Source organism: Euleptes europaea, chromosome 1 (genome assembly GCF_029931775.1).
Source record: "Euleptes europaea isolate rEulEur1 chromosome 1, rEulEur1.hap1, whole genome shotgun sequence".
Classification (NCBI taxonomy): domain Eukaryota; kingdom Metazoa; phylum Chordata; class Lepidosauria; order Squamata; family Sphaerodactylidae; genus Euleptes; species Euleptes europaea.
Window position 1 is genome coordinate 176971588 of NC_079312.1, and position 25372 is coordinate 176996959.

Sequence of the window (25372 nt, forward strand, 5' to 3'; positions counted from 1 at the left end):
AGATTTAATTTTCAGATCCAGATCCTATGATTATGCCATATATATAGCTGCCTTATACTGAATCAGACCCGTGGTCCATCAAAGTCAGTATTGTCTACTCAGACCGGCAGCGGCTCTCCAGGGGTTCAGCCTGGGGTCTTTCACATTGCCTACCTGCCTAGTCCCTTTAACTGGAGATGCTGGGGATTGAACCTGGGACCAAGCAGATGGTCTACAAAGAACCGGCTTACAGTCACCTTCCCTTCCCCTCCCCACAACAGACACCCTGTGGTCGGCAAACTCATTAGTCAACTCATTAGTCAACAGAGCCAAATATCAACAGTACAATGATTGAGATTTCTTTTGAGAGCCACCTAAAAGCAGATGCTCCACCACTGACCCACAGCCCGTCCCAAGCGGTGCAAGTGCAGACTTCCCCCCCTCCCGGTTCCCAAGCCCCCCCCAAATAAAAGGGCAACCGAGGCTGGCTGGACAACCCTCGGAGGCCCCCCCTGCCCTCCCCCGGCGCTGGGCATTGGCAGGCGGTCGGCCTCCCCCTGCCTTGGCCCGGGTGGGGCAGGGGGGCAGCAGCGTCCCCTGGTGGGCGGGCAAACGGGCTGCGGCTCCTTCCGATGGCGCATCCTGCCGTGGGGGATGGGGTGCCACGGCGAGCGGGCTGTGGCTTGGCTGGCCTCTGTGTCCGCTCCTGAGGGTGCAGCTGGCCGCAAATGACCTGTCTGCCAAGAGCCTTCCTTGGGCGGGGGCCAGGGGAAACAGGCCCGCGGTGGGCGGTGGGGGAGAACCTCCTTGCATGCCTGCCTGCCTGGAAGGGGTGGCCCCAACCTCGCCGGCCCCGGCGCCTCAAAGCCCAGCACTGGCAGGAAGGGAGGGCGCGCTGCCCCCCCCCCGGGCTGGGACGTGAGGCGCGCCGGGCTCTTTTCCCCCCCTCCTGTCCGGCTGGGCCCCCTGCGGCCAGGAGGGTGTGAAGGGGGAAGAGCCCCCTCCCCACTGGGCGTCAGGGCCACCCGGGGCTGCACCCCCGCCCTCTCCAGGAAGGCCTAGCCAGCCTGGGAGGCCTCCCTCCCTCCCTCCCTGGGCTTTTCTGGGCCTCTAGCCTCGGTGGACGGTGGGTGTCCGGCCGGCGGCGGGAGTCGTCAGCGCCTCCCGCGGAGAAGGGCTGGCTGGCCGGCCAGCCAGCCGAGGAGACCTTCCCCAAGGAAAGGCACGGCGGAATGCAGCTGACCTGAGCAAACGGAGGCCAGGACCGACCTGCTCCGTCCGGTCAGAGGCCAGTCTCGGAGGCGGGGGTGGCAGCTGCTCCAGGCCCCTCCCGGGAAACGCCGCGTCTCCTGGCCCCGGCGCAGAAACAGCCTCTGCTGGCCCGCGTGGTGGTGGAGGAGGAAACCGGGTGTCCCTGGCCAGGGGTGGGGCAGGGGGGGAGAGGAGCCGCTGAGCCGACGGACGGGGTGGGGAGGCGGGGAGCCGCACTCAAGGGGCTAAAGAGCCGCATGCGGCTCGGGAGCCGCGGTTTGCCGACCACTGGACTAGCCCCAGCTCACCCAGCTGGCTTCGTGTGTAGGAGCGGGGAAACAAATCCAGTTCACCAGATTAGCCTCCACCACTCATGTGGAGGAGTGGGGAATTGAACCCAGTTCTCCAGATCAGACTCCGCCGCTCCAAACCACCACTCTTAACCACTACACCATGCTGGCTTCTGCCTGCAATGTTGAAGAGTTACTACTATTAGAGTTATATATATCCTCGCTCCCTGGCATTGTGTGGTTCGCTCCAGCTCCTATGGCGGCCATTTTGTGGTTGCGCTCATCTCCCTGTGTCAGAATTCCAAAGGTGCCCGCAGGTTCAAAAAGGTTAGGGACCTCTGCTCTAGACTCTTGAGCTGAGAAGTAGGCAACAGTGCGGTGTTGGTCAGGGAAACGGCACTGAATGTCTGACTATGCCACAACTATAGCCAGTGGACCGCCTCTGATCATGCCATAATTCCTGCATCAAAGGTTTGGCTGCCTATGGTCTAAAGTTTGTTTTTCAAGCCTCAATTTAAATGTTGAGATGTCAGTTTAAGTGAAAAGGCTTCTAAGGTCGTTCATGCATGGGTACTTTCATTCATGTTCGCTTCCGATATGTCTCGGTTGTTCCTTGGAGTTATGCATGAGTTTTCTGTCCATTAGAGATGACCTCGCAGCCAACCCTCACAAATTCCGTTCCTCTATTAAACTGATTCTTCCCTCTCCCCTGAACTCAGCCCGGGTGAAAACCCTGTGCATAAGGCAAAGTGCGGGACACACAAGCTTGGTTTCTCTCACAGCCAGTTACAAAGCAGCGTGTCAAGGGGCAGGGATTCAAATGCTTCCTGCTTCTTGGGAGCTTCATCTGAGCATAAGAAAGGCTTTTTAAAACCAAGGCTTGAATTTCACCCCCCCCTTTCAGATTGCTCTGGTTTTTGTTCTTAAAACGCTTTTTTATGCAGCAATTGGGTTTGGGGGTGATTTTCTCTCACAGTAAGCTCTACAAAGTAAGCCAATTATAAAGCAGCATTTAAAGGGGCAGGGACTTGATTTGAGATGGGAATCTGTGCATCAGTAGTTTCCAAACAGGAAAGTGTGGATCCAGTGAGCAATGAACCCCAGGTAAAATTCCCATGCATAAATGACCTAAGTGGCTCATAAACATCTTATGTTTTAAGTCAGATTCCTGTGGGGCTGTAATCTGTGGCTTAGACCGCAGTTTCCCTTATTTTTTTTCCCTCAGAAGCATTTGTTTTGTTAGTTAACTTAGCATGCATTGTCATGGTGGGAAAACAGAACAATAAATGATTGCATTCCCAAATACTTCTAAATAATATAATGGCTTAGTGACAATATGCAATTTTACAAGAGAATTGCACTGTGGAGTAGAAATAGAAACAGAGAAATTAATATAGGCAAAACTATAAGATCACTTAATACAGTGCCAGTTGTGGAAGAAATAAAATACTAGCTGTGCAATCCTAAAGGGCCTTACTCCCTTCTAAGCCTATTTATTTCAATAGTTTTACAAGCCTGTACCTTCCATTTGGATCACACAGTATTTAATTTGCTCCATGATTGGCACCATATTAAGTGATTTTATAGTTTTGCCTGTATTAATTTCTTCTTATCTAGCGTGTTCCCTTTTAGGATTCCCCATGGATTAAGTTCTGTGCACGAGAGGGCATCTGCTGTGAATCATTTCATTTTCTTCATCATCAACTTTAAAGTTGTATAATTCCCCAATAGTCATTACTTTTTTCTTCTTGAAGTTCAGCTGTAATCCTGCTTTGGCACTGTCTGCTTTAACCTTCCTGAGTAGTCATTTCAAGTCTTCCCTACTTTCTGCCAGTAACGTGGTGTCATCTGCATATTTTAAACTGTGAGTGTTCCTTCAAACAATTTTCACACCACCGTCACCTAAATCTAATCCAGTTTTCCTTATGATATATTCTGTATATAGATTGAAGAGATGGGGAGATAAAATGCATCCTAGTCTGACACCTTTGCCAATTGGAAACCATTTTGATTCTCCATACTCTGTCCCAACAGTAGCCTCTTAACCAGAGTACAGGTTGCACATCAAAACAGTCAGATGTTGTGACACACCCCTTTCTTTTAAAACCAACCATAAAATTTCATGATCTGCGCTTTGCTGTAATCTACGAAACACAAGCTGATTTTCTTCTGAAATTCTTTCATATGCTCCAGTAACCAACGTAAATTTGCAGAATGATCTCTAGTGCCTCCTCCCTTTTTGAATCCAGCTTCAACATCTGGCATTTCTTGTTCCATATATGGTAAGTAAAACATGCATATTAAAAAACAGCAGGATTGTGCTGGAGATATGATGGAAACAGGATATCTTTACATGCATTTTGGGGTCTTGTACATATTCAAAACTTTTGGCAGGGCTGACAGATGAAATCTGGATAATTCATAATCGCTACTAGACGAATGATTAATTTTGCTAAATCAGGTTTGGAAATGTGTCATCCTAACAAGGACTTAATTGCTTGTTTTTCAACTATTCTGATTGATGGACACTTGCCATATATATATTTTCTTGAGTCTTTGATTAAAGAGTTTGCTAATTGCTTTTGGAAAATCCAGCTAAACAATGTCTACTAGATCAGTTCTGTCTACATATTCTATTTTAAAAGTTGGTGAAGCAAAGCCTTCCTTTGCAAAAGTCATATTTATTCCTCCTAGACTAAGTTTGTTCTGTATATTTAATAACTCTTGCTTTTCACTGATGTATCTGGGCCAGAAGTTGGTCTGACGCATCTGTAATTTCCTAGACCCGTTTTTAAAAACAGACTTAATGTTAACTTCACCTCAGTAGTGTACCAGGCAAGCTGATCTTAGTAGCAAGTTACAGATTTTTTTGTTAAAAGGCTGACAGTTTATCACCTGCATTCCTTATGAACTTGCAGGTGAATACCTTTCAGCTTCAGTGAGCTGTCAGTTTGGAATGTTTCAATTAGCTCTAAAATGCCGATCTTTGCCTTCTCTATTTCACATTGGTCTTTTTTACCCACTCCCGAAGAAAAATTGTTCATATGCACCTTCTTCAGTGAAAAACATGCAAACAATTAATTTAATTTCTCTGTGATTTACTGTCTGATTCTAGCATTCTTTTTATCGGTTGGCATCTGGTGATTCTACAGCGTCCCCAGTTTCTGATGCATCGAAATAAATGTTTTTATATATTTACCGGTAGCAATTTGCTGATCAGATTTCTTTCCTTTCTCCCCCCCCTTTTTTTTCTTACACTGTTGACAATTTATATTTATTTTGCCAAAGTTTGCTATCTTTTAAATTTCCTTTTATTTAGGCAAGATTTCTCATTTAAAGGAAGTCCTTTTGCCGTTGTGGTTTCCTTGATGCCCTTGTTTAACCATGTTGGCATCTTCTTGGATGTGTTTCTACCCTTTCAAGCTGGGGCATACGTTTTGTTTGAATTTTCTGTCGTAGAAGTTTTCAAAGGAACTTACAAGCTCTCTGAAAGGATTTGACCCTTTAACTCTCTCCCTGAGTTTCCTTTTATTTATCCTCCAGTGTTGTTACTACATGGCTGGGCCATTCTTCCTCCCACTGGCTTTGATACCGTTCTGGTTACTGTGACCAAGTGGCTTAACAACGCATACATCTTTCACCAGATCCTATTTATTTATTAAAACATTTTTTACCCTTCCTTTCCTCACGGGCACTGCATAGGCATAAATTAGTTCCATGACTCTGTTCAAGGCATAGTCATTTGTCATGTCTAGAAGTTCTGTCTTTGTGAAGACCTGAATTAACATTTTAAAAGGCAAAGGTCCCCTGTGCAAGCACTGGGTCATTCCTGACCCATGGGGTGATGTCACATCCCGACGTTTCCTAGGCAGAATTTGTTTATGGGGTGGTTTGCCAGTGCCTTCCCCAGTCATCTTCCCTTTACCCCCAGCAAGCTGGGTACTCATTTTACCGACCTTGGAAGGATGGAAGGCTGAGTCAATCTTGAGCCAGCTACCTGAAACCAAAAACCAACTTCCGTTGGGATCGAACTCAGGTCATAAGCAGAGCTTGAACTGCAGTGCTGCAGGTTACCACTCTGCGCCACTTTACCTAGTCATATTTGATGAAATTTATAATACAATCCTAAGCTTGTATACTCAGAGAGAAGACACGAGTAAAACAGCAGCCTACTCAGCTGTTATTTCTAATTTGGTGGCCTTCTTGGTTTTGTTCTGCGTTTCAAGATCACCACTGGAGTGTTTTTGTCAAAGTGACATTATTTTTTAAGATTAGTTTTCCCTATCGCTAATCATTATGTGGATTCATTTCAATATTTCTAATTTACTCTCTTTTGTGCCTTTTTATGACATATACAGTTGTTCTTATATATTGCAAAAAAATGGTCATTTATGCATGGGAGTTTTACCTGAGGTTTGTTTCTCACTGGACCCACACTTTCCTGTTGGGAATCTATGCACCAGCAGTCTCCAAGCTCAAACCAAGTCCCTACCCCTTTAAATGCTGCATTGTAATTGGCTTACTTGTAGTGCTTGCTGTGAGAGAAAATTCCCCCCAACCCAATTGCCACATAAAAAAAGCATTTTAGGAAATCCAAGCCTCAGTTTTAAAAAGATTTTCTTCTGCTCAGAAAGAGCTCCGAGGAAGCAGGGGCCATTTGTGCATGGGAGGTTTTGCCTTGGATTTGCCACGCTCTAGATTCACATTTCTCCGATCCAAATTCTCAAAACTCTGCATGGGCGCTTATTTTTGAGTTTTGAGAATTCAGATGGGGAAAATATGCGTCTAGAGAGGGGCAAATCCAACGCAAAACCTCCCATGCATAAATGGTCAGGAAGTATTTCAATCCCCGTCTCTGGACAGGCTGCTTTGTAATAGGCTGAGAGCGAAACTAAGCTTGTGTGCCTCACGTTTTGTCTTATGCATGGGGATTTCACCCGGGTTTTGCTCAGGGAAGACGGAAGGGTTAGGGTAACAGAGGAATGGGAAGACCCAGACGTTGTGAGGGCTGGCAGCGAGGTAATCTCTAATGGAGGGAAAACTCATGCAGAACTCCAAGGAACAACCGAGACAGACTGGGGGTGAATATGAGTGAAGATACTCATGCATAAACAACCAGTGAATGGTTTGATGGTACATAAACTCTGTTCGCATGTTTCCTTCTCCCCCTTCCTGCTCTTTTTTGACCTTACATGCTGTGATTTAATCAGTATCACTGTAGTGGAAACAACAGTTTGAAGATGGTTTGTAATCCTGGGTTGGGCAGCAAATGCAAGCCATAGCTTGCTGGTTTGGCTATAATGACAAACTGTGGTTTGTGCCAAAGTTTCATACAATATGGAATATACAGGTTGGGTCCGGGGTCTCCACCCTGTGTAGCAGTCACATATGCCTTGTCCTTTTCAATTCTTGCACGTGAGGGGCTGAAATGGACCATGCCAGTGGCATGTGTGGGGACGGGGCTTCGGGTCCCTTCCCATGATGTTTATCCCCCAACGTGCCAAAGTCCTGAGGGTGTGCAGTTTGGCTTGTTGGGGAAATTTACATGTACAGTCAGGGTTTTTTTCCCCAACAGGCCAAATAGCAGGCCCTCCTGGACCGTTTCCTTTCAGGAAAACGGTGCATTGGGGGAAGGCAGAAGGCCCTTCTCCATACGTGCTGCTGCCACAATCCAAATTTAACACTGCAAGTGCAGGAATGGAGGGGAATGTGCAGCTTACATGTGACTGTTACACAGGACGTGGGGTGGAGACCCCCAGACCCAATCTGTGTACTCCGTAATGTATTGCAGCAAAGATAACAACAGGGCAGTGGCAAACCATGAATTGTCATGCTGTAGACATCACAGTCCTTCCAATACCACCTGCTTGGTTGTTCCTAGAAATAATTTATGGATAACATTGTGCACCAGGTGTTTTTTTAAATATGCAAACTATGTCATTTTTAAGTAGCGTCTTACAGTCCTCCCTCTTTGGCTCTCATGCTTCGAATATTAGCCTACAAACAATATATATTGCGCCCTTTGAATGACTTCCATGTTTATAACTATTGCTGTGTACAGGGACAATGTGTACAATGAATGCATGGAGTGGGGAGGGGATTGGATTTATTGGCTTTCATGTGTGTTTTGATTTTGACTGCATTCAGATCACACAATAAATTGTGGCTTATTTAAATGTGATATCTGAGTGCAGCCAAAATTACTCAGAGTTTTGCAGCACCCTAAAGACTGATAAATTTATTGTAGCGTATGCTTTCCGGAGCCGGCGCCCAGTCCATGCATCTGATGAAGTGAGCTGTAGCCCAGGAAAGTCTGGGCCTCGATAAATGTCACATGACTGTTTGTTCAAAAGCAAGGTGGTTCTGTATCACCCCCCCTGAAATGCCTTGCTTCTCTATTCAGATAACTATCCCTTTCCCTATTAAAAAGCCACCTGTTCAAAATTTGCCGTTTCTTCCAGAAAACATTGTCCAATGGGGGACCTGCACTAACAGTCAAAAGCGTTGGCGAAAAATTCATAGAGAAATACAGACAATGTTAAGGGTAAATTTTGAATTACATCCTAAATATATGCTGTTGGATATAACCCCTCCCCAAGTGAACTCCATCAACAAAGAATTTTACCAATATGCAACATCTGCTGCCAAGATTGTCTATGCCAGACATTGGAAATCTAAAATAACACCAGATATTACAGAATGGAGTAGCAAACTCCTTGATTTTCCATTAATGGTCAGATTAACTCACATGATAAAAAATGAACTCAATGGGTGAATTTATGATAAAATGGCAACCCTTATATGATTACAACTCACATGCCATGAACACTTATTAATAACAAAGAGTGTAGAGAATTATTTTAGAAACTATTTAGTGAATGTTAATAGTAGTGTTTACATGGTTAAGAAGAATGATGGTATTCTGATATGATATTTCAGACTGTTAAAGCTCAGAAGGTAAAACAGGTTTGGTATTTCCCCCCTTATCCCTTTTTCCGCTTTTTGGCCACCTGTTCAAAATTTGCCATTTCTTCCAGAAAACAGTGTCCAATGGGGGACCAGGTCTTTGGCTTGAAAGATGCTCAGGGGCGATACGGGGGCTAGCTTCCCATGGAAGTTCTGTGAGAATAGCCTTCTTAGGAACTTTGTGTTATGTGCCTTCTGCTTGGCTGCTTGACAGCACATTTCCTCATGGTCATCTCAGGTAGCTGGTATGCTATCTGATAAAAATCCAGCTTTTCTGCCTCCGCTCCCCACCCTTCCCCAATATGAATGGCTGAACTTTTTTGCCGAGAGATTAAATGCCCGATAAACAGCACGTGTTAGACTGGGTTGTGTCAGAAACAAATTATATACGCAAAAGCCTTTGATTGCTTAGCTTGCAAAGGGGAGTGGAGGATTTTGGCTCGCGCATGGGTGCTGAGTAGACGTGCCTATGTTGCAACACGGCACCCCTCCAAATTTGTAAATAAACATGGTGTATGACTGTAAGTCTCGGGATTTGAACAGTCCATTAACTCATCCGTTCACTTGGAGTTTTGTTGTTGCAACGTACTGGCTAATTAAATGCATTTCCATTGAGCAATGGATTTTTCTTTTTCGCATTTAGAAAGCTCTTAAAAAAAAACATCTTTAACCGCATACAAGATCCCAAGTTCTGTGGTCAGTGTTTCCTTCCATAATACAATGCACCAGCCGGAAATACCAGTTTATCTGGATTTAATAATTAAGCATCCACAATACACATTGAGGACATAAAAATAAAACTGCTTCTTTTATTGAATTCATAAGGAGTGATTGTGGTCAGGGAAGGACGAAAGGAGAGTGGAGTCTAAAGAGAAGCTGTTAACTGGCTTCTGGTTTTTATCTGTTAGGAATTCTGGTCGAGAAAAGCGGGGGGTTGCTCATGGTTCCCATACTATTTTATGACCTTGGGTAAGCAGCGTGACCTCGGTTTGCAGATCTTGTTTCGTTTTTAATCAGAGGTTTTGCATGAAGGGAACCTCTTTTTAAAAATTAGATAGTTCTAGGCACAATGAAGCTGTAGACTCAGGTGGGGTTTATAACTATCTCAGCAAGATTGGAGTCTTGCTTTTACTTCAGTGTAGGCAATGTTGAACACATGAAGCTGCCTTCTACTAATGGACCCTTGGTCCATTAAAGTCAGTATTGTCTACTCAGACAGGCAGCGGCTCTCCAGGGTCTCAGGCAGGGGTCTTTCACATCAGCTACTTGCCTAGTCCCTTTAAGTGGAGATGCCGGGGATCCAACCTGGGACCTTCTACATGGCAAGCAGAGGCGCTACCACTGAGCAACAGCCCCTCCCTTAATGCTGTCATGCAAACAATACATTGGAAGATGAGAGAGGGGGAGAGGTTGTGTGAGAACTTCAGCATTCATCAGCTTTGGCAGTTGGCTGAATTAATTTACAATTGTTGTTGAGTTGGAGGGGTCAGGAGGGGAAGAGAAATATCTAGGTCAGCAAGTTCCATTCATTTGTCAAGCGGTCAAAGGCGCTGTATAAATTATTATAACATGACGAGAAAGCGAAATATCAAAGCCAATATTATATAGCCTGTAATTTACATTGCATGCAACTCTCACAAAGTTCAACAAATGAGAAGTTTACATTAAACAAAAAAGCCAGGATTGTGTTGCCTGGCGTTAAGGAAGGGGAGTTAACCGAAGCTGCATTTTTTGGTGCCGGCTTTGCATTTCAACTTCTGAAATGATCCTGTTTTCTCCCCCCCCCCCTTGTTACAGGTTGCCATGGGAATCTTATGATAATCTGAGAGGAAGTAAGTCCTGGTAATATCGCAGCTACTCATGATGTGCCTGAAGTGAAGAGGAAGGGAAACACTTAACACATCCGAGTGCCAAGGCTCTGCTGTGTCATGGCTACGGACTCCGGTGAATCAGCCAGCACAGAGGAGTCGGAGAAACCTGATGGAGTTTCTCTGGAATGCCAGGACTCTTCCGGTGATGCTGCTTTGACCATGGAGGCTAGGACCAAAGAGGCGGTCCACGCACCTGCCGTTGGGGGGCCGGCCACGGAGAGGAAGAGGTTCTTCCGAAAGAGCGTGGAGATAATGGAGGACGAAAAGGTCTTGGAGCCTGCCCCGAGGGACGGCACAGAGCTGTTTGCGGTGGGCGGCCAGAGGGTAAGCCATCTGGTTGTTGGCACCCTGGTGGCAGGGCAGGAGACCCGAAACGAACACGGCTTGAAGGTGAATTTGGAAGCATCCAAGGAAAGGACCAAGAAGGAGATAGAGGAGGAAGCGGAGATGAAGGCCGTGGCGACGTCACCGGGCGGGAGATTCCTGAAATTTGACATTGAACTGGGGAGAGGGGCCTTCAAAACCGTCTTCAAGGGTCTGGACACAGAAACCTGGGTGGAAGTTGCATGGTGCGAACTGCAGGTTAGTGCAGATATATTCCCTTAAAAAATTTTTTTTTAATTTTCCAAACAACATAGAAACAACACATACATCATACAACACACACTCCATATACATCAGTGGTTCCCAAAGTAGGCAGTACCACCCCCTGGGGGGCGGTGGGATTACCTAGGGGGCCACTAAGAGGCAAGGGGGCAGCAGGGGGGCTCTAGAGGCGGGCCCCTTCAACTGTGTTGTTCACTGATTTACAATAGAACAAGCTATGGCACCAGGCTGGCAAATTTGGCAGAAACTATCAGAATTTTCTTCCAGACTTTGAAGGGATCAAGTTCATCAGTTTTGTTGAATAAATTTCAACTAGAAAGTTTTAATTTGATTTTGAATAGATGTGCAATTAATTGTTACTGTTTTGAAATTTTATTGTTATTATCTTCTTTATTGAGTCATGCAAACCCCTATTTTGAATAATGCTTTTTACAGGATAAGGTAAGGGGCGCTGGGGTTGAGTTTGTGGAACCAAGGGGGCGGTGGCCCGATAGTTTGGGAACCACTGATATACATAATCAGTGCTCCATGCCTAAAACAGGATCTTCATCCACAACCCTGTGAGCGAAGATACATCATTTTATACTATCCAGCATTAATGTCTAAATCTTACAAGTAAATACATCTTTTAAACCGTGTGGGGGCTATATATAATTATCTTCCCTCTCCAGCAAAATTAACAACAGTGTGAAACTTGATAGCTATTGCATTATACTTCTATCATTAACTATATCATCAACTATAATATCTGAAAAATAAATGGTTATACAAATTTAATATTATTAAATCTAAAAAAGAGATATACATATGTAGCTTTCTACCTCGGTGGCCTACATTTGTTATGGTACTTAACATTGTTATTTTTAGCAATAACTTTTTCGTCTGCAAGCTCCCTACACGGGGACTAATTTACTATTTACTCATAAAACAGTGCTGATGCATTCTTTCAGTCACCTGTGCATAATCACTCGTATGCATATCTGTACAATACTTAGAGACATGTGATTCGGTCCAGCGTTTGGAAGGTTTACATTTGGAGATGTACAGGAACCTAGCTGCTAACGACACCTTACTGTGAAGGGTAGGCTATTGCTTCTCATATGAAACCCATCAACTGATACGAAATACTGAGAGACTTAAAATGCTTTTAAAAAGAAAGTTAGTAGTCCTTAGTAGTTAGTTGGGGAGGGGACGTGGCTCAGTGGTAGAGCATCTGCTCGGCATGCCGAAGGTCCTAGGTTGAATCCCAGGCATCTCTAGTTAAAGGAACTAGGCAAGTAGGTGATGTGAAAGACCCCTGCCTGAAACCCTGGAGAGCCACTGCCAGTCTGAGTAGACAATACTGACTTTGATGGACTGAGGGTCTGATTCAGTATAAGACAGCTTCATGTGTCCTCATAGCTGCAGCTCTGAACTTGTGGCATTTCCAGTTACATGCCTAGAAGCCAGATGGAATCTGTTGGGACACAGGCACAGTTCTCTCAACCAGTCTTTGTTGTGCATACTTTGTCAGTTCTGAAATGTTAGTGGCTGCCGTAAACTGAATCAGACCCTTGGTCCATCCAAGTCAGTATTGTCTACTCAGACCAGCAGCGGCTCTCCAGGGTCTCAGGCGGAGGTCTTTCACATCACCTACTCGCCTAGTCCCTTTAACTGGAGATGCTGGGGATTGAACCTGGGGCCTTCTGCATGCCAGGCAGATGCTCTACAAACTGAGCCACAGCCCCTCCCCACAGCTTAGAAACCTTTTACCTAATTTGTGGCGACAACAAAAAAAAGGGAGAACATTTGAAAAGTAAAACAGATTCTCAAATAAACACATAATTCAACCTAAATAAGGATTGCATCTTAACTCATGTCGATTATCATCTGTTTATTCCAGTTGCAATGCTGGGATATTTCTGGTTGCAGAATGTCTTCTGTAAGCACGTCAGTTCCAACTTCCTGGCCACAGTGTTTGCCTATGATACAATCTCACCTGAGGCATTTGGCATTATTTTATATAAACTTTTTATGATGCAACTCTGTATTGACCATGTCAAGTGACAGCGTACTCATTCAACCAGGATGTGTTGTTTTTGGAATGGAGTGTAGGAAATAAATTGCAGTACCACGAGCAGATATTGCTGAGGGCCAACTTCTCTTCACTTTAGCAGTTCAGCTGTCCATGTACTTTAAAAACTATTTTCTAGATCACATTTTCTTAGCATGGTGCCCGCCCAAAAGTGAGAGTTTGAATAGAAATGTGGCTATAAAATTAAAGTTAGCATGGTGTAGTGGTTAAGAACGGTGGTTGGGGGCGGTGGACTCTGACCTGGAGAACCAGGTTTGATTACCGGCTCCTCCACATGAGTGGTGGATTCTAATCTGGAGAACCAGGTTGGTTTCCTCACTCCTACACATGAAGCCAGCTGGGTGACCTTGGGCTAGTCACAGCTGTCTTAGCTCTCTCAGCCCCACCTAACTCACAGGGTGTCTGTTGTGGGGAGAGAAAGGGAAGGTGATTGTAAGCCGGTTTGAGTCTTCCTTAAGTGGTGGAGAAAGTCAGCATATAAAAACCAACTCTTCTTCTTTCTTCTTCTTAAGTGGGTGGATAAGTTCCAACTCCAACTGCCTTTTCCACATGGATACCTTTCTTTTCCTTGCCCCCTTTATCCCCTCTCACTTTTTGGTATTTTGGGACCCTCTCTTCCATCTGCACTCTGACCATAGGCCCCTCTACTCTTCCTTCCAAACCTATACAGCTGTAGCCTATCCCTAAGGTTGTTGTAGCATAATACCCACAAAATGTTCTGGAGATGTGGGGTGGGATCCAGGCCAGATTTTCCATCAGCAGAATGGAACTTTACTGCCTTCCACTGCAAGCCACCAATATCCATGAAATGCTGCTGTTCTCCCAGGAAGAACTGGAGATGTAGGGGAACTACATTGAGTAGGAGAAAACTCTGGAAATTGCCAGTTTAGTTAGGATCCAAGCCATGGCCTAGGATGGATTAGTCCTTGCATAATGAGATATATATTCTTGTATTTGTTTGTCTCAGATCTTGGGGAATAAGTTCATGCTTTCTTAGATGCTGTACTATTGCTAAGTTGTGTTTACTGACACTAGCTGCGCTAGTTATCACTCACCTGTGTGTGCCCATGTGCCTTGTTGACTCTCCCCACCATGCCTCTTAGTCTTTGTCCCTTGGCTGCTAAGCATGCAAATAGGTCAGAGGTGCAGATGGTGATTGGTGTAATAGCTTCTGTGAGTGTCACAAAGGCAGGGGGAAGTAGTCCTATTTCTGTTTGCTGTTTTTGGGGAAAAGAGGCGTTTGTTGTGCTGTTTTCTCTGGAGAAAGGGTGCAGATTCTCCAGTCTGTTATCTTTCATTCTCTTCCCAGTTTTGGATGTTATTGCTCCTGCTTACAGAGTGAAAAGATGCAAAGAAGCACAGGGGTCTCCAACCATGAGTAGTTGGAGAGCAGAGAATTTTGGAAAATGCAGAGAAGACAAGATAAAGGAATTCAGTCCTCCTTTGCACGTTGCCACCCTTATCTGCCCAGGTTGGCAACACGAGGAGGAAAAGACAGACCAACAGATTGTGATGTTAAAGAAAATGAGATTATTAGGTATTTTCTGTTGTCCAAGTGCTAGTTCCCTTAACAAGTTAGATCTAAGCCCCATTTTCCTGTCTTTCTGTAGGGGGATTTGTCTGTTTTCCCTATGGTAGCCCTGCTTTGAGGACAGATAAGCAGTGATAGTGAATAGCAAGCTGGTAAATGCCCTGGAAAGACTATTCAGAGAGAAAGTGCAGTTTTTTAAAACAAGCTAGGTCGTTACTTGAGTTTTCTTTGTCATGGAAAATTGAGTTGAGCAGCTATGATTCAAAAAACAGTGAGTGGTTGTTCCCCCCCCCCATAAACCCATCAGTGGGTGGCGGAATAACTACTGTAGGCTTAATAATTGGTTTAATCTCCTCCATAGCTAGTTCAGCCTAAGCCTGTCAGAATTTTCCATGCCGTGTATCTAAACAACTCCTCTGTGCCGGTGGCTGAGTTTAAAGCAAATCTGTACCATTACCTTATCAGTTACAATGGGCATTGATCCTGCACCACGATCCATATCCTTTCCTGCAGCACTCTACCGAAAACAGTAAAGGTGTTATTTAGCAAGATTGTTGGATTGGATGATCTTAAAATCTGATGATGCCAGGTTTGCATTTGAGACGTGTTTTTGAGTCTGTTGCATTGGATGTCAGCTGAAGAAGGATATGTATCTGAAGAAGTGGTCTGTGGCTCACGAAAACTCATACCCCACCAAAAATTTTTTAGTCTTTTTAGATCCTGCACCACAATCCATATCCTTTCTCCCTGAAGTGAAGGGCATCTTGCAGACAGACGGGTGTTTCCGTTCCTGGTTCATAGATAGGCAGGAAGTACACAAAAATTGACCTCTGAAAACAGTAAAGGTGTTTTTTTAGCAAGATTGTTGGATTGGATGATCTTAAAATCTGATGATACCAGGTTAGCATTTGAGACCTGTTTTTTTTTTTAGACCTGGGGGAGGGGCTGTGGTTCAGTAGTAGAGCATCTGCTTGGCATGCAGAAAGTCCCAGGTTCAATCCCCGGCATCTCCAGTTAAAGGGACTACGCAAGCAGGTGATGGGAAAGACCTCCCCCTGAGACCCTAGAGAGCTGCTGCCAGTCAGAGTAGACAATACTGACTTTGATGGACCCAGGGTCTGATTCAGTGTAAGACAGGTTCATGTGTTTAGTCTGTTGAACTGGATGTCAGCTGAAGAAGGATGTGTATCCGAAGAAGTGATCTGTGGCTCACGAAGGTGCTACTGGACTCCTGCTCTTTTCTACTGCTAGTGACAGACTAACACGGCTACCCATCGTGATCTATCTCCGTGGATGTCAGGTGTGTCGGAAGCAGTAGAATTGTGTTTAGGACTGGATACTTAAGAAAGCATGAAAAACTTCACCGGCTGTATTTCCTCACTATTTAATTACTTCAATGGATAAATTTATGTGAAGACTTTCTGATGGATCTAGTTTACAGGGAATGAATTCAACCCAAGACTTATGTAGTCAACTGCATGTAACCCCGGTCTGCAAAGCGACTTGGCTCCTTTCTTGAAACATAAATGAAAGCATTAAACTTGAAACTCTTGCTGCGATAGCAAATTCCACAGATGACCAGCCCTCTGAGAAGAATGCTTTGTGCACTGCCTGCATCCCTTACCCAAATTGTTTCAGAGGGCAGGGCATAATCTGGGTTCTATTCCTGGCTTTACCATTACTTTGCAGAGAGCAGAGCCGGTGTGGTGTAGTGGTTAAGAGCGGTGGTTCGGAGCGGTGGACTCTGATCTGGAGAACCGGGTTGGATTCCCCAGTCCTCCACATGAGTGGCCGAGGCTAATCTGGTGAACTGAATTTGTTTCCCCACTCCTACACACGAAGCCAGCTGGGTGACCTTGGGCTAATCATAGTTCTCTGAGAGCTCTCTTAGCCTCACCTACCTCACAGGGTGTCTGTTGTGGGGAGGGGAAGGGACGGTAATTGTAAGCCAGTATGATCCTTCCTTAAGTGGTAGAGAAAGTCGGCATATAAAAACCAACTCTGCAGTTCTAAGGACACTTTCCTGGGAGCGTGCACCACTGAATAACATATAAATTACGTTTAAGTTGAGCTCCTTAGGATTGCTCCCAGGATCACACCGCTTTCTCTGGCCTATTGATGGGAGCAATACGAAGGAGGCAGTCTACTCACAAGTAAACCCCATGTTATTGAGTGGGGTTTACTCCCAAGAAAGTGTCTGTAGGATTGCAGCTGAAGAGGCTTCTTTGCTGGTTGTTATGGTTAACATGTGATTCTGCTCTGTGGATAGAGAATAGTGTATATGATGCACAAACTGAATCCCTGCCAGATAAAAAAAATAAATGATTTTAAAAAATTGAACCTTAAAAAATTAAGGTTTAGCTGTAAGAGACTTAAAAATGGTTTCACATCTGATTTTAATGTAAACATATACTTGAAAATAATTTATGCCCCTCTTACAAATGTCTGAAAAGCTACATTTCTCAAAAACAATGTGGGGAAAACATCTAAAGCAAAAGGGAACAGTGGAAAGAAGCAGCACGTGCTAGTGTTGATTCTAACCAGTATCTGTATACGAAAACCCATCAGTGTTGCAAGTTCAGGGGCACAAGCATTAAGTTAACTAAAAATATAGCATGCAATGTATTGTTAAACTAAGTTAAATAATAATGCTAGGAAAGGTTGAAGGCAGCAGGAAAAGAGGAAGACCCAACAAGAGAGGGATTGACTCTGCAAAGGAAGCCACAGCCTTCAGTTTGTAAGACCTGAGCAAGGCTGTTAAAGATAGGACGTTTTGGAGGACACTGATTCAGAGGGTCACCATGAGTTGGAAGCGACTTGATGGTACTTAACACACACATATGCACACATGCATACACACACAGAGAGTTAAATATTTAAGAAACTTCTGCTGTATCCTCAGAGGCTGCAGAAAGGCTTTGCTCCTTTTTAAAACAGTATTTTTTCCATGGCTGGTTTAGCAAGTATTTGAGTAATACATGGAAATGGTTGATCTAAGTCAATGGTTTAAATTGACCTCAAGATTTACATCAGATCACCCTCCTCAGACTCTATGGTCAGGTCCTGCTGCATGGACCCATCCTCATAATGATTCTCTTGACAGTGTGGTGGTGATCTTTTGAGTGATTGCTGTTGTTGTTTTTCCCTAGGAAGCAATTTCATATTTTCTGCTAGTCTGTTCCGGGTAAATTAGTGGAAAGCATTATTAAAGATAGAATCAAGCATATAGAAGGACAAGGTCTGCTGGGCAAAACCCAACATGGCTTCTGTAAGGGTAGGTCCTGTCTCACTAACCTATTAGAGTTTTTGGAAAGCATCAATAAGCATGTGGACAGGAATGAGCCTGTGGATATTACCCTTCAGTGGATAGGAGGAGACCAGAGGGCAAAACATTCCACCAAAGACATAAGAAGAGTAAATCTAGCGTGAGTCATAAGAGAATTGCAACAATTGAGTCTTCCTTAATTGTCCCAAAAATTGGGTTAAATTGACCCAGGGGAGTGGGAAAAATTGGGTAAAACTGCTTTCAATCTTCCATGAAGCCATATGCTATGGCTTCCTTGGTGGTAATGTTTATTGCCCTGTAGTGGTGCTTCATTATTTTCCTTGTAATTTTTTTTGTAAATTGCACAGTTGTATGTCAGTGGTGTTGGGAGTCATTTTTAAACCCCCCTCCCAATTACACTGAAAAGGAAACTGAAATTAGCATTTAGAGTGAAACTGACAAAATTATATTTTCTCCCAAGGTGTCTTTGCTGCTGTTGCATTCATTTATTGCCAAAGGGAAATACTTATTGAAAGGGTTTGGTTCCCCCCCCCCCAAGCAACAGGTTACATGATTAAAGAAACCCTCAAGGTTTTAAAAAATGTCTGTGACTTTAGGTTCTATGTGTCCTCTACATTGGATTGTGTGTGTTATGTGTCATTGAGTTGCTTCCACATGAAGCTGTCTTATATTGAACCAGACCCTTGGTCCATCAAAGTCAGTATTGTTTAGTTTACTCAGACCAACAGCGGCTCTTCAAGGTCTCAGGCGGAGGTTTTTCACATCACCTACTTGCCTAGTCCCTTTAAGGGAAGATGCCAGGGATTGAACCTGGGACCTTCTGCATGCCAAGCAGATACTCTACAAACTGAGCCACAGCCCCTCCCCAGGGCCTCAGGCAGAGGTATTTCACGTCACCTACTGCCTCATCTTTTAAACTGGAGGTGCCAGAGATTGCACCTGAAACAGTCCGCATGTCAAGCAGATGTTCTACCACTGAGCCACAGCCCTTCCCCTCTCCTCTAATTTTTGGCAACCCTGTGAATCAGTGACCTCAAAAACGTCCTACCCTTAACAGCCTTGCTTAGGTCTTCCTTTATTGACTCAACCCCTGTCATGTTAGGTCTTTCTCTTTTTCCTGTTGCCCTCAACTTTTTCTAGCATTATTGTCATTTTCAGAGAGTCTTGTCTTCTCTTGATGTGACCGGAATATGAGATCTCCAGTTTTGTCATATTGTCTTCTAGGAAACATTCAGTCTTGATGTGATCTTGAGTCCACTTATTTGTCTTTTTGGCGGCCCACAGTATCCGTAAAACCCTCCTCCAACCCCACATTTCAAATGAATCCCTTTTCTTCTTGACAGCTCTCTTCATTGTCCAGCTTTCACATCCATTCATAGTACTGGGGAAATACCATAGTATGAAATCTTGATCTTGGTCACCAGAGACACATCCTTATGCTTAAGAATCTTTTTTTCTAACTCCTGCTAGAAAAGATTAATTTGTATATAATGCATGCAATTTGAGATATGCCAAAGATACTACATTACTGGCAGAAAATAGCGAAGACTTGAAACAACTACTGCTGAAAGTTAAAAGAGAAAATGCCAAAGCAGGACTACAGCTGAACATCAAGAAGACAAAAGTAATGACTACAGGAGAATTACACAACTTTAAGGTTGTCAATGAGGAAATTGAAATTGTTGAAGACTTTCTATTCCGTGGCTCCATCATCAACCAAAAGGGAGAACTGCAGCCAAGAAATAAGAAGGAGATTGAGACTGGGAAGGGCAGCCATGAAGAAACAAGAAAAGGTTCTTGAGTGTAAGGATGTGTCACTGGCCACCAAGATCAAGTTCATTCATGCCATCGTATTCCCTATTACTATGTATGGGTGTGAAAGCTGGACAGTGAAGAAAGCTGACAGGAAGAAAGTAGATTCCTTTGAAATGTGGTGTTGGAGGAGAGTGTTACGGATACCGTGGACTTGCAAAAAAAACCCCCAAAAAACCAAATCAGTGGGTTATAGATCAAATCAAGCCTGAACTGACCCTAGCAGCTAAAATTACTAAACTGAGGCTATCATATTTTGGTCACATTATGAGAAGACAAGAGTCACTAGACAAGACAGTCATGCAAGGAAAAGTTGAGGGCAGCAGGAAAAGAGGAAGACCCAACAAGAGATGGATGGACTCTATAAAGGAAGCCACAGCCCTCAGTTTGCAAGACCTGAGCAAGGCTGTCAAAGATAGTACATTTGGAGGACACTGATTCATAGGGTCGCCATGAGTCGGAAGCGACTTGACAGCACACAACGCACACACAATGCATGCTATAGCACAAATAAAATTGGCCTCTGCAGGAAAGGGAGATGATTGGTTGCACCTGTCGGTGGCATACTTAGCTGCTTGGGGGGGGGGTCTCATGGGCGTAGCCACTGCAGTGGGAGGGCACTTGATTTTTGCATACCATTGGCGCCTATTGATGTCTGTGTTTTTTGAAGGAGCGCCACTGCCAGGGGGTAGTCCCAGGCTGAAAGGGCTTAGGGAGTCAACTGACTCTGTCCACACCCCATGAACCGCCCACAACCGCAGCAGCACTGGGGGCTGCACCTCAGTTGCGCTGACGGCCTGCGGCTGTGGGGCTGTGCCAGTGTCTGAGTGTGGTGCAGCGGCACTGAGGGTTTGCACTGCCATATCGATCCCTTACGCCGGTGTAAGGGTCAGCCCGCTCCTGAGCCCCTTAGGATTGCTGTTTGTCTCTTTTAAACTGAGGTAGATGGGAAACATAACTATCTCCAGGCTGTTTGCTTTTGACCTTATTTCTTTCTAGGCCATGAAAAAAACCAACAAGATTTGTAGATAGTTAAAAGAATCAGATAATCTTTTATAAAGATTTTTTGAAGAAAAGGGGGAAAAAACCTTCATTCTCCTTTAAGCTAGATCCTTTCAGTACAATCTTGAGTAAACATGTTTAGGATTACTCCCCTTCTATACAGAAATTGGACCGCAATCAAAACAATATTGTCTGACTGATAAATTGTCGCTGGAAAAAAAAACCCTAATTATAAACCAAGCGGGGGAAACTGTCTTCTTTTTTCCCTTTAGCTTCAAGAAGCCTTGGCAGCAAATTCCACCTACTTATGGAAGTCAACACACTTCCAAGCAAGCATACAGACAGAAAGTCCTGGTGATTTGAGATAAACGTGGTTGTCTTTATGCAAAGGAATATAAATCCCCATTCCTGCAATGTGTGTTTCAAGAACATTTTTCCTCTGTGGCACTGTGTAAATCTTTTTGTTGGCAGAATTTTTTTTGCCACAAACAGCAAACACTAAATTGCAGAGGATGCCCATCCGCAGTTTCTCTTGTTTCTGGCACCAGTTTGGAATATACCAGTCAACCTTCAGATTATTTATTAAAATTATATGTACGATCTGGCAGGGAGCAATCTATCCAAAGAACAATAATTTGCAAATAAACCATCATTTTTGGGAGCAAGATGCCTGAATAATTCTTTTCGAACCTGAGCCAGTGTGGTGTAGTGATTAAGAGCTGTGGCTTGGAGCAGTGGACTCCAACCTGGTTCTCCGCTCCTCCACATGAGTGGCGGACTCTAATATGGTGAACTGGATGTGTTTCCCCACTCTTCCACTTGAAGCCAGCTGGGTGACCTTGGGCTAGTCACAGCTCTCTCAGTCCCACCTACCTCACAGGGTGACTGTTGTGGGGAGAGGAAGAGAAGGTGATTGTAAGCCTGTTTGATTCTTCCTTAAATGGTGGAGAAAGTTGTCATATAAAAACCAACTCTTCTTCTTTATAATGGCTCTCCTCAACAATGCTGATTCTGTGACCTTAGGCAGATGATGAGAGAGAAGGCATCTTGGCCATCTTCTGGTCACTAGGGGTGTGGGGGGGGGGAGGTAGTTGTGAATTTCCTGCATTGTGCAGGGTTTGGACTAGATGACCCTGGTGGTCCCTTCCAACTCTATGATTCTTAAATCGGCATTTTTGCATATTTATTGGGTCACGTATTGAATGGTCCTCAAGTCTTTCACTATCTGGAAGAATCGTTTTAGAGTAGAAGCTCAGTTTTACAAAGCCTTTTCCCTGAGTACAAATCTGATCAGCACCTGACCTAAGGAAAACTTTGATTTCTTTACTACAGTAGCTTCTGTAAGACCAGGTAGCATAATCCATCTTCAGCAAACAGTGTACTCAGCTAAAGTAAACTTAGATCACTCAGACAATAGCATCTTGTGACAGCAGTTCTAGCTTCAGCATCCTGGATGCCCTTTCTTACAGGCAAACTAGAAACTTCTGGCTTTAGGTCAGATTCCGGCCAGCCAAGTAAGAAAGTCACATAAGCGTTTATTAAATATAATAATCAGTCTACGCAAAGGAATATAAATCCTCATTCCTGCAATGAGTGATTCAAAAACATTTTTCTCTGTGGTACTTGTGCCACTGTGTAAAACTTTTTGTTGACAGAATTTTTTTGCCACAAACAGCAAAAATTAATTATGGTTTACATTTTATATTTGATAGTCAGACCCAAACCCAGCAATGTTCATAAGCTGATTTTAAAGAGCGTGAGTTAATTATTTTCTCAAAGGTAATAATATTTGCTTGTATATTATACCATTATCAGGGCTTTATTTTTTGGTGTGGTGGTACTAACTGGTACTGAGTACCAGCACCTTTTAAAGGGGCTCTTCCAAGTGCTGAGGGGAGAATTGGTGGAAGAAGAAGAGTTGGTTTTCATATGCCTACTTTCTCTACCAGTTAAGGGAGAATCAAACCGGCTTACAATCACCTTCCCTTCCCCTCCCCACAACAGGCAGCCTGTGAGGTCGGTGGGGCTGAGAGAGCTGTGACTAGCCCAAGGTCACCCACCTGGTTTCATGTGTAGGAGTGGGGAAACCAACTCGGTTCACCAGATTAGCTTCCGCCGCTGATGTGGAGGAGTGGGGGAATCGAACCCGGTTCTCCAGATTAGAGTCCTCCGCTCGAAACCACCTCTCTTAACCACTACACCCTGCTGGAAATTGGTGCAACATAGCTCCTCTTTTATTTTTTAACAAAAAGCACTGATCACTGCTAATAATATTCTGTATCTCTTTAAAAAGAGTATTCTTCTGATGAAAATAAAAACCATATGTGGTGTGTTGTCTCCACCCATATGTAACACTGCAACCTCTGTTTGGCCATTATCTGTGGGTGTGATAAAGGGCATTCTTAGTGATTGCCTATAAACTGTGTAATTTCCACTTTGCTTTAGCTACTTGGCTATGCCCATTGTGTATGTGTTAAGTGCCGTCAAGTCGCTTCCGACTCATGGCGACCCTATGAATCAACGTCCTCCAAAATGTCCTATCTTTGACAGCCTTGCTCAGATCTTGCAAATTGAGGGCTGTGGCTTCCTGTATTGCAGGGGTGGGGAACCATTTTTCTGCCAAGGGCCATTTGGATATTTATAACATCATTTGTGGGCCATACAAAATTATCAACTTAAAAATTAGCCTGCTATATTTGGACAAACATTTAGCCAAGAGGCACGTCCGAAGATGGCTCCGAGTGTCTGCCACATAGAGCGACTCGCTTTTGAGCTCTGCTGTCCCCAGCTGGGCCCAAGAGATTCAAGCAGGGCAGCATGCTTCTGAGCTAGAGATCTTCCAGGACCCATGAAGGGCCGGACCAAATGATTTCGCGGGCCTTATATGGCCCCCGGGCCTGACGTTCCCCACCCCTGCTTTATTGAGTCAATTCATCTCTTGTTGGGTCTTTTTTTCCTGCTGCCTTCGACTTTTCCAAGCATGACTGTCTTTTCCAGTGACTCTTGTCTTCTCATAATGTGACCAAAATACGACAGCCTCAGTTTAGTCATTTGAGCTTCTAGGGTCAGTTCAGGCTTGATTTGATCTATAACCCTCTGATTCGTTGTTGTTGTTTTTTGATGGTCCACAGTATCTGTAACACTCTCCTCCAACACCACATTTCAAAGGAATCTACTTTCTTCCTATCAGCTTTCTTCACTGTCCAGCTTTCACACCTATACATAGTAATAGGGAATACGATGGCATGCATTAACTTGATCTTGGTGGCCAGTGACACATCCTTACACTTAAGAACCTTTTCTTGTTCCTTCATGGCTGCCCTTCTCAGTCTCAACCTCCTTCTGATTTCTTGGCTGCAGTCTCCCTTTTGGTTGATGATGCCCACTGGTAACAAATATTCCAGCCCCCCCCCCCCCCAAAAAAAACCTTTAAGTTTGCCCATATTGGTCTTTGGGCTAAACTACAAGTTTCATAGGAAGTCCGTGAAAAGATTTCCTTTTAACATTTCCTTTAACTTTAAAAAGCAGTGGCCAGGAGGGGGGGATTTGAACTGGGGTTGCAGCACTGGGGAAGGGAGACTGAACCCTCTCTTCTTCTACCTCCTCCCCCCCATAGAATTTTCCCCTGGAGGTTTTATTCACTGTAACAGAGAATAAAATGCTGATTATAATTATGTATGTATAATGGCTCTAGTTGGCAATTCCTATCAGTAAAATATATATTTTTTTTAAATCTCTCCCAGCATTGTGGCGCTGTATCCAAATCCCTACCTCCCCATGACTACTTTTTAGTGTTAAAGACAACATGGGGAGGTCCAATCACAGATCTCCCACGCGATGTACACTTTTACTTTTTGTTGGTGCTTCTTCAGTTTGTTGTAGACCGCTTTAATGATGTAAGGTATTTAAGCAGAATGTAAGAACACAGGTAGAATATTCATTTTAATTGCTTGTAGTCCATCTACGAGAGGGATTAGAGCTGACAGCCATCTCCCCCAGCTCTTGTTTATTCTGTTCTATATTTAGTTTTAGAAAACTTGGAGGTCTCTGGACACAGCGATTCCAGATATCTAATTCCTTCTTCAGCTATTTTCAACAGGCATCTGTCATCCTTCATAAATTTTAAAGTTCTCTGTGAAACGCATGAGATCATGACCACGTGAGACTGCTTAGCTGTCTTAATGCTTACTCTTCAGATGTGTTTGTATCACTTTTTTTAAACTTATGCTTAGAGTTGTAGACCAAAATTAATTTTGGGTGGGGGAAGAGAGGTTCCTGTAGACACATGGGCCATTTATGGATGGGAGGTTTTGCCTTGGATTTGCCACTCTGTAGATTGCACATTTTCTCCGTCCGAATTCTTAGAGCTCTGCATGGGGGCTTATTTTTGAGTTTTGAGAACTCGGATGGGAAAAAAATGTGCATCTACAGAGCGGCAAATCCAAGGCAAAACCTCCCATGCATCTATGGCCATGATGTTCCTGTAGATGTATGACAGTGTGGGTTGTTACGTATGTATTATGCACACTCACAGCTCTTTCCATGTACCCTCGTTTCACTTCTGACATTGTTCCCTAAATTCTATTCTTGAAATGTTATGAAAAGCAATTTAATATCTCATTTCCTTCATGGAAAGCATGGTAATGTTTTGTTTCCTTAGTGCTGCTAATGCTGCTTGGATTTCCTTTTGTTACCTAGAACAGA

General features: G+C 44.1%; 1 protein-coding gene across 1 annotated transcript in view; it reads left to right on the plus strand.

The window, feature by feature from the left end:
• Positions 1-10287: 10287 nt before the first annotated feature.
• Positions 10288-25372, plus strand: part of WNK3 (WNK lysine deficient protein kinase 3) — a 102345-nt gene continuing 87260 nt past the window's right edge. Inside the window, exon 1 of the mRNA XM_056850223.1 lies at positions 10288-10939. Coding sequence (XP_056706201.1) covers positions 10415-10939 — 525 coding nt within the window. The 5' untranslated portion in view covers positions 10288-10414. The remainder of the gene's footprint in view (positions 10940-25372) is intronic.